The 15,753-nt window shown below is 29.5% G+C and overlaps 3 protein-coding genes across 10 annotated transcripts in view; 1 reads left to right on the top strand and 2 right to left on the bottom strand.

The window, feature by feature from the left end:
- The window catches only part of LOC140664117 (mannosyl-oligosaccharide alpha-1,2-mannosidase IA-like), a 228,238-nt gene extending 224,814 nt beyond the window's left edge, over positions 1-3,424 (bottom strand). For 2 of the 7 annotated variants that reach the window (XM_072888887.1, XM_072888886.1), the window contains exon 1: positions 2,844-3,422. In XM_072888887.1, the coding sequence (XP_072744988.1) occupies positions 2,844-3,230 (387 nt within the window). In that variant the 5' untranslated portion in view covers positions 3,231-3,422. Of the gene's footprint in view, positions 1-2,843 lie in introns of all 7 variants that reach the window. The other 5 variants (XM_072888889.1, XM_072888892.1, XM_072888885.1 and 2 more) reach the window with 4 other exon arrangements.
- LOC140664113 (glutamate receptor ionotropic, kainate 5-like) overlaps positions 1-15,753 on the top strand; it is a 274,048-nt gene that overhangs the window by 231,976 nt on the left and 26,319 nt on the right. The gene's annotated exons all lie outside the window — the stretch shown is intronic.
- LOC140663873 (dynactin subunit 5-like) lies at positions 7,371-15,426 on the bottom strand. 2 transcript variants are annotated; one of them, XM_072888403.1, is made up of 5 exons: positions 15,211-15,426; positions 14,821-15,008; positions 14,502-14,613; positions 14,187-14,426; positions 7,371-7,495 (listed from the first exon to the last, which is right to left on the bottom strand). In XM_072888403.1, the coding sequence occupies exons 1-4, from the start codon at positions 15,256-15,258 to the stop codon at positions 14,229-14,231; spliced, it is 546 nt and encodes a 181-aa protein (XP_072744504.1). In that variant the 5' UTR covers positions 15,259-15,426; the 3' UTR covers positions 7,371-7,495; positions 14,187-14,228. The 2 variants fall into 2 exon arrangements, with proteins under 2 accessions (XP_072744504.1, XP_072744503.1); XM_072888402.1 differs by lacking the exon at positions 7,371-7,495 and having other exon boundaries at positions 13,533-14,426.

The following is a 15,753-nucleotide window of genomic DNA, read 5'->3' as shown; positions in this document are numbered from 1 at the left end:
GCACGTAAAATTTGCACGGTATGCGTTTAATTAGCATCATTGATATACCTCATACGACATATGATGAAAATCGAAATGCACTGTTGATTCTACTATTAAATTTTATATCTAATTTTATATTTATTTAGATTCACAAAATTGGATACAAAAAGATTATATTATACAAAAATAAAAATTGATGAACTCAATTATAATGTATTGGTATCAAATAATAAAAGAATTTATTACAAAAACATTCAAATAAAATAACATTTATTTTTAAATAGAAAACAAACATATTAAAATTATATTTTACCATTTTATTTTCTTTGAATTTATTTTCTATTCAAACGATATACGATATAAATTATTGGTAATATTTGATTTGTTTACATAAATTTTTTGCGTAAAAATAATAAACCAATTTATATATATATATGTAATAAATACAAACAAATTTGTTAATAATATTTTAAGCAAAATCTTTTTAATCTGAAAGATTATTTACATTAGTACCTCTTACGCGTAATCTAAATTAGTTGAATTTTTGATGACTGTTTTCGTATTTCTATTGATTTATAATATGACCGTTAATTATATGTAAATGTATGTGTTGTTAATTTACTTTTGCTTAAACTATATTAGTCTAAGACATTTAACTCATAAGACCATTTTATGATAAAAATTGAGAGACCAGTGCATTTCCATAACAATCACACGTGCCATCTATACGCGATCCACATTCCACGGAAGTATACTCTTTCTCGCCTTATTCACCTCCGGAGAAGTGCATACTCTCGAATGCCTTACCGTTATGTCGTTGCCAAAGAAAAGAAAAAAAAGGATCAACACAAGAATTACTTTTATAACGGAGCAATGATACACCGTTCTTGTTTACTCTCATGATCCTTGTCATTTTTCAATTAGTTTCATTTTTACAAGATTGCAAAATGACGATACTTTTCTAAAAAGACATATTAATGAACAAAGATGAATATTAAATATCGCATTTCATTAGTTATTACTAATCGTGTGATAAAATTATTACTTGTATTATATATTATATTCATACTTTTCAATAATCGTCATTTTATGATAATTATTTATTATGATTACGCATGTAAACGTATATTTGTCTCGCTATATATAAGTAAGATTGTTCTACTCAAGTATGCTAACGCTATCTCCTATTTTGTCGAGCTATATTTTCTTTCACGAGTTTATATTGCGCTACGTTGACAGATCACATTTCACTTCATTTGTACGTGCGTCCTTGTCGCATTTACTGCATCTACGTTTCAAAATTCTCTGAATAAGTGTAAAAAAGCAAGCTTTGCATTTAACGTGATTCAACCTTAACATATCATGCAACGAGTTAGAATATTGACAATCAGAATGACACGACTTATAGGATTTCAGAACCGATAACTAGCGTAACGAATCGCTTAGGTGACATATCGTTTATCTTTATTAGAAATAATCCGTCCGTTCTTCACACTTTTCTAAACCGACCACGACGGCCATATCTGACAAAATTATGATTTATAACGCAAAAGCGTGTATAAAACAAACGGGCTATTCGCGATTATTACTTTTCTGCAAAAGAAAAGAGTGACAAAACCGAAAACGATAACTATGGGGCGAGCGAACCATTTACGCGTTTGCGAACGAGATAAGTTACATTTGCCACATACAGCTCTCATTTCGCGTTTATCTGTAATCTAATGTATTTTATCAAAAGTCTAAATTAATAAAAATATACATATATGAGCAACTCAATATTTATAAATTTATGTAAAATTAAAAAAATATTTTTTTTTACATTTTCAACATAAGATCTTTGAAACTTTATTTATAATGTTCTCTCTTTTTCTTAAATTTATTATTAACCTATTAGAAGTGATTCGTTATTGTTTCCAGAGAATATTCAATTACTGCCTAACATATTCTCGGATCACGATAATTACAATCAATTATAGTTCTCCCATATCGATATTCCGCTGACACATTGTCTACGAGGGCAAGATCACGGCACGACCTTGCGCGACCTACTTACGCGTTGAATAGGAGAAAAAGAGTGTTCACGAAACGGGACTTTCGACAGACGCACGTGCACACAGGAAAGAGAGATCGCGTTGTCTCCATTTATAAACGAAATCGATTCGACTTTGACCCTGACAAATTCCAACAATTTAGTAGTAGTAGTAGTAGTTGAGATTTAATTTGAATATACGTCTATATTTAGGAGTTATGTAAATATGGAATCTTGAAAGGTGAGCACAATGTAGGAAAATTACATTCGTTGAAATCGGTTATTCGATAAAACAAAAAGATTCGAGCATCGTTTCCGCGACATTTACGAAAAATATTAATATTCTAATAATAATATATGTATTAAAAAAATAATAGTTGAAATGACAACTAAATGCATTATGACTGAAAACGTGTTAATCACAACATATCGTTTTGAAATTTCTGAAATCGAGTATCGTGACAATAAATATTCCCACATTTTCCTGACATTTGATCACTTTACTAAACCGGGAGTAACGAAAGATCGCTATCGCTGTTCATTGAGACGGAATCGCGAACGGAATGACAGCGCGTGGAGTCCGCGCACGTGCGTCAGCCATGCACGTCGCAATGGCTGTATGTAAACAAACGGAGCACGATTTCGCGTTAGAGACAATTCCTAGCATTAGTTTCATCAAAAACGCACAAGAATATGATTTGTCGATAAAGATCGCACGAAACAAGACAATTCCTAGCTGACAACTGACGCGTTGTTTCAAGGCAAGGCGTTCGAGAGAATCGCAATTCGAGAGAGATCGACTTAAGCGAGAAGAGAGCGCGTTAATTCGTACCTGCAGCTTCTGCTTATCCTCAATCAGGTGCACGTCCTGATGATGGCTGTCCTCGTGACCTAACGGCACCGCATTCGGGTGTCCGCCCGCGGGAGAATGTGAGTCCTTGCCATCACCGGAGGCCCGCGGTGGCACCGGCAGCAGCAACTCCGGTCCCGCCTTTTGCATGCGTTGATACACGCGGTAGACACTTTTTACGGCCGCGCCGCCGGTGCGAAAATCCGGCAGGAAAAAGAACGCGCCGAAGCACACGACGCCGAACGTCAGGAATACAAGGAGGATCAGGTACTTCTCGCGCGGACGGAAGGACCGTCTCGTGAACAACGGCACCGGCACGCCGTTCGCGAAGCGCTGATACGACGGCAGCGCACCGGCCGACGTGGTCATCTTACCGCGAACACTCGACACCCGTGCAACGCGTCGCGGCACTTAATCACCACCCCGGTGTTGCGAATCCGCGAAAACTCAAACACCCGTGCGCGTTTTGCCCGTGCTGTCTCACCCGTCATACGCCATTACGAATGCGAGCACCACCTGCGTGCGACGGTTGACATCGCCACGGCTGGGATCGCAGCGCCGATCAGCTGACGTGGCGCGCGCGAGAGTTGACAGCGCCACGTGATCGTCAGCGTCACTTGCGACGGTAACGTACGTCTGACTGCGCGCGCAATTCGACTTGCCGTCGGTCAGTGAGAGCGCGTGTCTGCCGTTTGCTTCTCTTGTATATCTCGTCGTATTATAAAACGTGTGACGAAAGGATGATAAGAGTTGAGATAGGAGTTGACTTTTAAATTTTACCCTATTGTTACCGTAGATTACTTTAAAAATTTTATTCTAATAATCGAAATTTTATTTCTAATATTTAACAAATGGTGAAAATATACAACGAATAAAGTCTGTCAAAATACACGGATCATATGGAATTAGTGTAAATAAATATTTCATTAATCAGATGTAAATATAATAAATAAAAATTTACTGTTGTAACGTCGCTTGTCTACTTTCCTTATTGAAATGTCAACGATGAATTCATATATCTCCCGGTTTCACATAATAAAGAAACTCTTATTTACAAAGATTTAATTTTTAATTACGCATATCAATTTTAATAAAACGACGTTTGATTCGGCATTTTCGATCTGTCTATATTAAGACGATATATATAATTTTATCTAATTTTCTCAACATTTATTCAATTGTAAAAATTTTCATTAATGTGATTCACTTTTTTTTTAGAATTTACTTAACGAAATTGTTACACGATCAACGTGATATACTGCATCGACATATAATATGTCATGAATTTCAAAAGTCCGATATGAAAGATTTAATAATCTGATCTATCGTCACAAATATATGGTTCGATATTTGTACATCAATCAAACATATTTTCGGAATTTAAACTAAAACATATGTCTTAATGCCATTCGCGTGTAGTATCATATATAGTTTCATCTCTTTTACATCTTTTCATTTCATATGTCAAAGAGAATGCAGTATTATATCTATTTATCTCTATATATGTATATATATATATTTATATAAAGATCAGTTTATATATCACATAACAAGATTTCTGCATAGTAAAAAAAAACAAAAAAAAATATATATATAAAACGTAAATAGAAGAAAATTTATTGTATTACGCTATTTTGATGTTTCTGATACTATTAGCATTATACAGAGAGAAAGGAAAAGAGCATAAAAAAAAGAAGTTAGCTATCTCACTATTCAAAATATATTTCACATACTTCATCAGTACATATATATATATATATATACATATATGTACAGATTTATATATAGATAGAATTATAAATAATTATAAATATTTTTAATATTACATATATGATAAATTTTCAAAGAGCTTTGCCCTTTTTTAATATTTCTCGATCAACATTTATGTCATAATTGCTGTGTTACAGATACATCAGCATAGTAAACGCCAAAGCGGTTTTCATAGCTTACGATAATAATGTTGATGAATTTACAATACATATACAATACATATATGGTGTTTGTATTTCCTGACAATATGTTTTAAATATAAGTTGTATTAATAAAAATGTATGTAACATGTTATAGTTACAATTTTTGTCATAATACTATTATGTGTTACAGTCACATATTTAAAAACCAATGTTATAAGAAAAAATCTATCAATCTTTGTATCAATTTTCAAAACATGTTTATGGAAATTGGACAGAAAATAATCCTATATCACCAGTAAATCAAATATTTTAAACATTAAATCAAATAGTTGACTCATTTTACTTTGCGAAAGAAAAACAACTTGATAGAAATGACCCTGATGATAGAAACTTTGAAAGTATTGACTTTGATATGGACTTAACGACTGATTAAGCAAAAATTTCTATTACATACACTGCGGTTATCGGTTATCGGGCTAGTATTGTGAGACGAGATATTTTAACTTAGTGCATTCTGCTGTATTAAATGCTGGTTTATTTGATTATGTTACTGTTCCAATTACGATAATATGTTTTGTAGTCATTTTTCTGAGATCTTGTTTTCTGCTGCATACTATTTCGTATATATTGTCCGTGCAACTGCGTGAGATAAGGACTGACTGGCGTCTGTGTTTGAGATAAAGGAATCGCTTGAATCTCATATGGGATGCTTGCGTCTGCAAATACATCTGTAGATATTTTTCCTGCATTAATGCCACGACCGTGTTACGATCACCAACATCTTCAGTGGCGCAAGATTTATCCAGCAACACGTCCATTTCCACAACCGTCGCCAGAAGAAAATTGATAACCTTCGGTATTTGAGCAAGCTATGAGAAACAACATTCAAATTAACAAATGCACATAGATATTTTGTAGCAGTTAAAAATTTTTAATATTTAAAATTCTATGCACATATCCTTTCAATCATATTATTGTCAATTTTGTTGAAACAAGTTTACCTATAAATTATACTTTAGTCCCTACTGAAATAGAAGACTGTCTTTATAGGATAAAAAATATGAATCGTAATTGGCGTCGTAACTACTATTGTAACTCGAAAATTTTCTAGATTGATAGGACTTTTAGGTCCGAATTTCTTGCATTTCATTAATACCATGTATAATAAATACGTATTATCCATTATGGTCGATGACGTACTGTTTCGATTAGACTAATTGCCAGAATTTCGTCTTCGAAGCGCATCTACTGAGTTGCTGATCATTCAGCTTGCAGAGCCAATCCCACACATAAATTACGTGTCAATTGCATTTACGATTTCTTTTGTTGTTGCATTATATTTTTCATAGCGCGACGAATAATATATTTTGACTCTATTTCGTATCTACGCTCTGAAAAAAATTAATTTGAAGTAAATTGAATGCAAAGTCTACTTTTCCAAAAAAAAAAAAAAAAAACCATATAATCTATACATAAAAAATAATTAGAATAAGAATTTATATCATTATATCATTATATTATTATAACATACCTGATTACCAAATATATTATTCTGGATATCTGAGATGTGAGATTCTAGTAATCACTAGTAAATGCTTTGGGTAGAAATGAGGCAGACTCTGGTAATGATATGTTTGGCGGTGCTATTAGTTGGTTTGGATGGTTTTTTAAGATTAGATGTCATCGAATAGCAAACGTTATTTTTTAGAAACGTTTTTTAAATCATTAGTTCAGGAAAGGGATGACAGTCTTTACGTTCTCTGCATTAACCGGAGTATCGGGTATCATATATAGTAGTAAAGTTGAAATTACTTCTTCACTTTTCCACGAGATCTAACTTCCTTGACAGTGGCATGATCGAAATAGATTCTGAAAATCTGTAATAAATTATATATAAATTATGTATAAATTAAATTGCCTGTATTATAATTAATACTACTGATTATAATACAAAAACATAACATATTATAACAACATTAAATATAATAATCTTATCTTTAATTTCATATGGAAGAAGATAAAATAATGTTTCTCATAATAGATAACTACTCTTACAAGATTATGCACGGTAGAAGCACCCCATCAAGAATCTACCACGCTGTGAAAGATGTCACTAAACTGAAAGGACATGCCCACAGTTGCGATGACATCCATGATATGCTTCAACGATGGTTGTTTACGCTGTCCTATATTATACTGATGTAGATTATTTTCGATTCAGTATTCGACACATTTGAATTTTTGTACCTCAAGAATTCTGAAAAAAAGAAATAAAATAAAAGAGAAAAATGCATTATTAATATAATACTTCATCGTTTGCTCTTTCATAATGTCTAAAATTATGTACATAATTTGTTAAATTAGCTTTTATTCTTAAAAGAAGGTTTTAGAGTTGTCAGATATGAATTCGTAAAAAGAGTATATTTATAAATATCAATCACCACTAATCTTATTTAAAATCCAATGCTCTCTCTTTTTATAAGTAAATTATCATAAAATTGATGACAAAATATAATACACAGAATAGAGACGCATTAGGTAGAAATCAATCAAACATTTCGTAAAATTTATTTAGTCTTGCTTACCAAGCAATCTCGGATGTCACCCATTCTGCCAGCTTTTTGAAGAAGTTGTCCGAAGAGATCTAAAACTATTTTTAGAATTCAGCAACGTTTGATGAGCCTGAGATGTTAACCGTGATGCAAACACATAATGAATCATCTGCAAATAAAAAGAAAGAATATTTGTTCTTTTTTTTTTATTTAATAACTCCAAACTTTAAAAATTAGAATTTATAAACACGATTTAAATTCCTCAGACTAATAAGAGCCAACGCGAATAGAAGTGCGAAAGTTTAAAAAAAATTAATTTTTTATATATATAAAGAATAAATTATATATATTGTAAAATAATAGATAAAAGTACCTACAGATTTCTTTCAAGATAAACAGAGATAAAAGCCATAATCAATGTATACTATGATAGTCAAGTATGTTAAAAACGGATTTTTGTTAAAAATTTTGTCAATAGAAATGATAAATTCTATGCAAGATTCGTCATATTCATATTCATATTCGTTATATTTATTGCAACAAAAATCAAACAAAACTTTCCTGATATCTTAAAAATTATAACAATAGATTGCTGATAAATAGCAAAATCTAGTGAATATCATTTAACAACACATTTGAGAGTTGTTTACATAATCATTTAATAAATTGTAAATAAAATTTAACATATAAAATTATTTTTTTACTTAATTGTGTAAATGTTAAAAGAAATATTAAAAATTGATGTCAATAATTTGATCAATGCCAATATGCCAACATTTAAATGATTAAAAAATAGTAAATTCCGACTTCTATATTTCGTCATTCTGCTGTCATGTTATAAGCACTTGCATGCTTTATAGCAAATTTATTGCGGATGTAATTAATATCAATCTACTATATTCTAATCAAATATATCATCAAACTGCCGCTATACTATTAATATTTTTCTCAATAGAGAATAGCAATTAGTTTCATGCTTTTTTTATAGTCAATAAGCCTCGATGTCACGTTAAAAGAAATCAGTTTTACCTACGAGATACTGACAGAATATGTGATATTATGCTAATTCACTTTGGTTGTGCAAGACAAATAGTTAAGAAAACAGCGAGAAAACGTTAGTAGTGATAAAAGAAATAAAATCACAAATCACATGTTGAATACATATATTTCTATATGTAAATATGATTATCGAACTACACCATAATCCACTTTCGATTTTGCTTAGTTGCGAAGAAAAGAAAAAAAAAATATTATAGAGACATACATTTGATAAAGGATATATCTTTTCTCTATTTTTTTTAGAACATTAAGAGGCAGTTGTGCCATTTATTTGATAGATTTACCCATCAATAACCTATTAGTAGGTAAATATCAGTAACTGTTATTCTATCTATTAGTAAAGTTTACGGGTTAAATTATTATTACTTGTAAGAAGTAATTTTACTTGATTATTCAATTAGCGAATAAAAAATTATCTCTTAGTAATAACAATTTAACCATAAATATCATATTTATCTAAGTAATAACTATTTGACAAGTAGATCTACAAAAAAGCTGGAACAACCGGCTTTAATAAGTCATATAATTATTATACTATGTGACAATAAAATTACATAGATAAAATTACAATAGATTGTTAAATTTTTAGATTTCAAGAAAAAAACAGTTATTTATTCTTACAAATGTAAATCATGATTTTTTATATCAAATAATTTTATACAATAAATAATATATATGAGAAAAAGATAAAAGATTTTCCAAAAACTCAAAGAAAATTATTGAAAAACTGGAATAGATATTTATAAGGAAAAACAAAATTTATAAAAAAAATATTCTTTATATATATCTTAATTAGTTACGTGTCACTACGTGCGATTGCGTTTGTATTGATATTACATGGAAAAATGACATGAATAAAAAGCAGAAAAATCATCTGAAGGTGCAATTAAAGTATCAACGTGTCATCTCGAAAATGAAGATGACATTTCCGATTCATTCTTATATATAATATTATCTTTCAAAACTATTATACATAATAAGAAAATGCATAAAGAAAAAAAAGAGAGAGAATATGAACTATGCTTGCATTATTATATTATATATACAAAAGTTATAAATAATATATATAATAAACTTGCGCAAAAATGTAAAAAATAATAAATTATGCATGTAAGTTTATGTAATAAAAACTATGTATTTACGTAATAAAGATATAGTAAAATACGCTACGCATGCATTTTTTAGTTAAAAGCTGTTTTTTTTACTTTTAACTTTATTTAACTGCATCATATTTAACTTAATGTGAATTTAATGTAACACGACGATCGCATTCAATATTTAGCACGACACTACGGTCAGATAAGAGCGTGGAATGCAAATCTTTGTTTCGCGATAAGAAAGAACATAATAAAATAATTTAATCTCTCGTATAATATATGTATCAATTCTTTACACTATCATATTAATCTCAAATAGTGTATATTCAGAGAGATAAAATTACACTTGTAAAAATAAAAAAATTTAACTAAATAAATATTACCCGGAATCAAGTGTTATCAAGAGATATTTATAAGAAATAATCTAGTTGACGGATGATATTACATCATATTTAACGATCGTCGTGTGATCTCTGAATACTTCATAAATCGTAATAGCGCTCGTTACCGTTGATTGTTCCCCATTTCTATGCAAATTTGCAATATTATTTACGGAATTATTTCTATGTATATCGAGAAATTATGCAATAATATTGCATAATGAGAATGTATGTACACTAATATAATCGATACCATATTGACAATCCTAAAGAAAATCTTTGCAATCATTCAGCAGAAATAAAAGCGATCGCGATGATTACCGTTATATCCTTTGCATCTTCGTCTTGTCACATGATTATAATGCAATCGCATCATTTCGTATCAAAAACGTTATCGTAAGATTTATCGTCAACGCGATACCCATTCTCACCTAGAAGGGTGTCTTTACAATTGTGCATCGACTACGGCAAAATTTTTGTTTTTGTATTTTATATATTAATTGCCAATCGCAAAGAAACGACAGCTTGAAATTTTTGGCAATGATCGATCAAAATCATCCATGAGATTAATTGCAGAAATAAGTTAATAAATAAATTTAAGAAAAAATTTCCGATATTATAAGTCGTAACAGAAAGAAAAGAGTCAATCAAAGTTAGAATGTGTATATAACTGTAACAATTACGTCAACAGACACTTTTCAAATAAATATTATCTCCATTTTTAAATTTCGGGATTTTTCGAAATTTTTATAATCTTATACTAATATATTTATTTCTTTCGAATTCTTTCTTCTTTTTTTTTCCTCTCTTTAAGATACAAATAAAATAAATATCAATATACGTCAAGGAGACATTCTTGAAAGACTAAAATTTGGTATGTAATTTTTCAAAAGAAAGCTCAACAGTCATCTTTGTGATAAATATTTCTCGAAAAAATTTATCTTGCTTATTTGGAAGCTTATGCTTTTCTTTATATGAGAAAACAAAGTTTAAAAATAAAGTCTATTATATAGTGTACAGTGAGTTTATTATATAGCATATAAATTTTTTTAAATAATTATCACAAAGTTTATGAGTCTACACATTTAAACTCACATTCAACTTCTTCTTTTCTTATTGTCAGAACAGATTATATGTATTGAAATTCAATTATTCTGCATTGAAAAAATTAATTTTTATTTACGAGAATAAATGCAAAATTTTCTTTAATTATTATATTATAGACAGCTAATAGAAATAAAAATAAATTCAATCAATTTAAGTTTAGACCACACACGTTAGTAATTTTGAGTTCTATTTATCATATAAGCAAAATTTTATAACTTACAATTAGTTATAGTCTGTGTAATGTAGTGAAAGTTTCATGGTATTAATTATAAAAAATAAAACGTTTATTTATAAAAATATTTAAGAGAAAATATTAATCATAATTCCGTATCTTCTTCGCAAATAATATGATTGAATTATCAAAAATACTATCGACTAATCGACTCAAGGATTTATAATAATTTAGGACATCGAAACTGTATGTATTAAACTTAGATTGCGATTACATTATTCTGATGTTTTACAACGGGAAATAAGCGTTTTTACAGATGTAAATATACAAATAATTATATCTAATTTGGAAAAAAAATTTCTGGATAAAATCATTAAAAGAAACAATAAAGCTAATGTACATAAATCATATTTCCACGAGTTTGTCATTCATTTTAAATATTAAAATTTTTGCATGAAACTAAATTCATATAAACTTTATTTATTTGTTATTCAACTATATTCTACAACAAGATGTAATTAATTTTCCTTTACGGAATCAAATAAAACAGAATTTTTAAATTTCGTATTTTTTAATTTAAAATTTTTTAATTCTATGTTATTGTTTGTATATACATGGCCAATAATAATAATAATAACATAATAATATAAAAATAAGCTACTCAATTAATTTTTGACCCCAATAAGAGCAAAATATATATTGCTATCAATAAAAGTCACTAATTTTCTGATTAATTACAGTCATAAATAGTTTTATTATTTATACGTTAAATTCCTAATTAATCATAGTTAATAATACCTGGCAGGCGAATTCGAAAAATATGTTTATAAACAAAATGGCGGCTCTTCCAAGATCGAAATACATAAATTGATAAGAATGATAACATCAAATTAACTAATATATAATGACTCAATATTGGAAATCTTCAAGGAGTTAGCTATCTATCTAGTCTATCCTGATAGAACGATGTGGCCCTCGCTCGAAAGTTCTATGATGATTTTCTTCAGCTAATGTCCGTTTATTGACTGAGTTTATAACGAGGTGTGAGAAAATCGCGGAAATTGGATGGTCGAGAATGATCTATGAACGAAAACTTTCGACGTGGCTTCAGGTAGACAAAATTTTCAACAGACAGCTCTTAAATCTGTTCTCGTACTTTATAATTATCTGGTACTTTATAAATGTTATCATATTTTATTATTCATCTGCTATGCAAGGCATTTTTGTAATAAAATATTTCAAATAAAATGTCAAAGATATTTTATTGAAATGTTTTTGAACGTAAATATATGTTTTTCAATATTTACTGCAATTTCAGCTGATTTCGACATATCAATCTAATTGATTTCAAAGATAAATCTATAGATCTATCCTGTCATAAAAACTGAATATCCATGGATGCTTCATTTAGTGAATCGGATAAATGCAACATGAATTCGATCTCGATATTATCGCAACATGCCAAAATATTATGTGTCTCGTGTATGTTAAACTGTCAAATGCGAGATTTGCCAAATATTCTCGCAAACTCTTAAATCATGAATGCAAGATTCAGAAACACATAAAATTAAAATGTAATTCAATTTCAAGATTAATTAACCAGGCTGTAGTGAAATGATTAAGCAATTGCATTACACATGTATAAAATATGAATAAAATATTTTCAGTCAAAATAACGATAATAAGATAGCCAAGTAATATAAATAAAGCCGCTTACATAATTAAATAAGTCATGATGTGTTCGTCAATAATCCATAAAAACTGCATAGTTATCATGTCATCTCGTGTCTAATCGACTGTTTAAAAATCTATCATCATCTGATATTCATTACCAAACTCATAAACATCGTAACATAATTTCTCAGTTTTCTGTACTTGTCAATACATTCATATAATTAAATTACACTGAAAATATTTAATAAAAAAATAAACTTGTATTAAATAGCTTTTTTTTAGCGTACCCTAAATTAAAAATTTATCTTTTACACAAATACAAAAATAATTTTTCAAAAAATATTAATAATTTTAAATTTTTTAAAAATTAGAGAACAGTTTTCTGATATTTATCTTTGCGAAAACGAAATATGATGACAAGTCATGAATTTTAAAATATATTATATACACTATGTACGAGATGCTTTAAGATATATCATCGATTGGAAATTCCATAGTTGTGTTTTACGCATTACAGGATAAGTTTTGAAATTACTGATAGGAGATATCGCACAGAGAGTGGCTTTTGGAATGATCGGAATGCTGGAGCAATGCGAGATCAATATCGATGGTACCACTACATTTCTTGTCTCAGAAGTATCGGTGTTGTGCAATATACCTACACTATGTAATTGTACACAGAGATGTCGAATGCAAAAAATATAGAATGCCAATATATTTATAAAAAAATGTATATTCATAAAAAAACTATAGAATCAAATATTTGTTAAATTTTTTGCTATTATACATTAAATTGAATGTGATTTTATAAGAAACCTTATTAGAAGTTTTATTTCTCGTTAAATGCTTTTAATACGCACTAAAAAATGCAGTATAGAATAATTTTTACTTTATAAAGTATATACGCAATTCTGATTACGAAAAAGATTATTTTAACATCTATGTAACAGTAAAATAAATATGTGATCAGTAGATTCTTTCGTTAATGACACTATATGCATTTAATTTTGGAATAAATGCAAAAGATCGTAGATAAATAGACAACTTACAGTTAAGATCGGCCGATTGCGATTTCCAGATTATGATACATATATAAATATTCAAGATGCTCTACTTTAAATTATATTATAAAAATATCGAATAGAACATTTTTTATTTAACCAAAGTAAAAAAATATACCAAATTTATAAAAATTTATGCGGTCGATCTTAGATCCAGTCTTTTCACTTGTTCTTTCTTATAGCTTTGACTTTTTAATACAGTATTAAAGCTAAATTTTTTCTCTCTTTCTCCCTCTAATAACTGATCGCATTTCACTATAAATAACGAATCTCTCAATATAATACACGATTGACGACGAAAAAAACAAACCTTTTAACTACATGCTACCGTACGTGTATCGCTGGACAAACGTTAAACCCGCGCTGGTAAAAAGTGCTCGTAATAGTTCTTCGTAAAGTCTATCATGAGATCCAGTGTGCATTCGGGCAGCTCTTCGACACATGTAGCCGGACTGCCAGCGTAACGAGTGAAAGACGGCACGATAGTCTCAGGTGGCACAACCGCACCGTCCTCGATGTAGCAACAGTCTTTTAGGACTGATCGCCTGCCCTACAGCGAGACAAGTACGGTAGATTGAAAGAATTATGCTTATACTCACACGTACTGAACGATTAGTGTACGTACGATTACAGCGTTCTTCCCTATGTAAACGTAAGAACCGACTAGTGCTGCATTTACGATGGCCCGTTCTCCCACAAACACATGATTTCCCATTGTTAGAGGGAAAAAGGCAACCCTAATCAAGGAGTTTATTTCTTTATAACAAAATATTTTGATAATACTTGGAACTTGATGCAATTATAGAATTGTGCTCGCTTGCTACATTGTAAATCTTTAGTTTACTGGATGTACATGTTGCTGCCACTGTGATATGCTTCAAAATATTTTCAATAAGCAAATTGAAGCTGCAACGTATGTAAATATGACCGATGATTTGACTCACCCTCTGCTGAATTTCTTGAAAGGTGGTCGGATGACTGCATTCTTGCTAATTATGCAATAGCGACCAGTCCTGACATTGGCCAGATCACCTCTAATGATAGCGTCGGATTGTACTATCACTTTTCCATGCAATACAATGTTTTGGGAGCCACAAAGTACTGTCAGTCTGCTCACCTTATTTCCTGAAGCCTGAAATGTCGAAAGAATGAGGTTATGTATCACGTTCTCGACATTTACAAACGTGACAAAGTATTGCGAAACAATTATATTGATTGGGTTTTATCAATGTTAGTTTGAACAATAATTATAATTTCGATTTTTTAATATTAAATATTTTCGATAAGTGTATTTTGCTGATCTAGTGTACTAGTCATTTGTAGCTAGCTATTACCGTTTCAACATATTCAGCTTTGTTATAATAAATATCTTGCGGCTCCATCTCTCAATGTAGCTTTATATGATACAATTGTATGTTGTTCAATATTCAAATTACCATAAGTAAACAAAGCTTCAATTAATAAGTGTTAGAATCAATAAATAACAGAAAGGAAAATTTGTTATTGATCTGTCACTCGAACTACCATCTGCCATCAGCTATCAGCTGACGACTGGAACTGCCATCTGTTGGTGAAATTATGTATCGTTTGCATGAGTAAGAAGTTTGTACAAAAATTCTCAACTGATAACATGGAGTTCTTTAAAAAAATATGACAAATAAAATTGTAAAGTAGAATAATTAAAATTATTTTCTCATCATTTTATTTTCTCATAATTTCGTCAATATTAACAAACATACATATTACATTCATATTACATTACACATACCTATTATATTTATGGAACATATAATCACAATATGATAAAAATAATGTAACAAAATTAATAAAATTATTAATTATTAATTATTATTAATTATTATTAATTATTATTTTAT

Source organism: Anoplolepis gracilipes, chromosome 3, assembly GCF_047496725.1.
Source record: "Anoplolepis gracilipes chromosome 3, ASM4749672v1, whole genome shotgun sequence".
Taxonomy (NCBI): Eukaryota; Metazoa; Arthropoda; class Insecta; order Hymenoptera; family Formicidae; genus Anoplolepis; species Anoplolepis gracilipes.
The sequence above is the reverse complement of the archived record's forward strand: the minus strand, read 5'-3'. Positions and strand labels throughout refer to the sequence as shown.

Coding starts and splice junctions, on each gene's coding strand:
- LOC140663873 (XM_072888403.1), bottom strand. CDS start 15,258: ATGGAGCCGCAAGATATTTATTATAACAAAGCTGAATATGTTGAAACG. Junction 15,009..15,210: donor AAGCTGAATATGTTGAAACG/GTAATAGCTAGC, acceptor TCGACATTTCAG/GCTTCAGGAAATAAGGTGAG. Junction 14,427..14,501: donor TAGGGAAGAACGCTGTAATC/GTACGTACACTA, acceptor GTCTCGCTGTAG/GGCAGGCGATCAGTCCTAAA.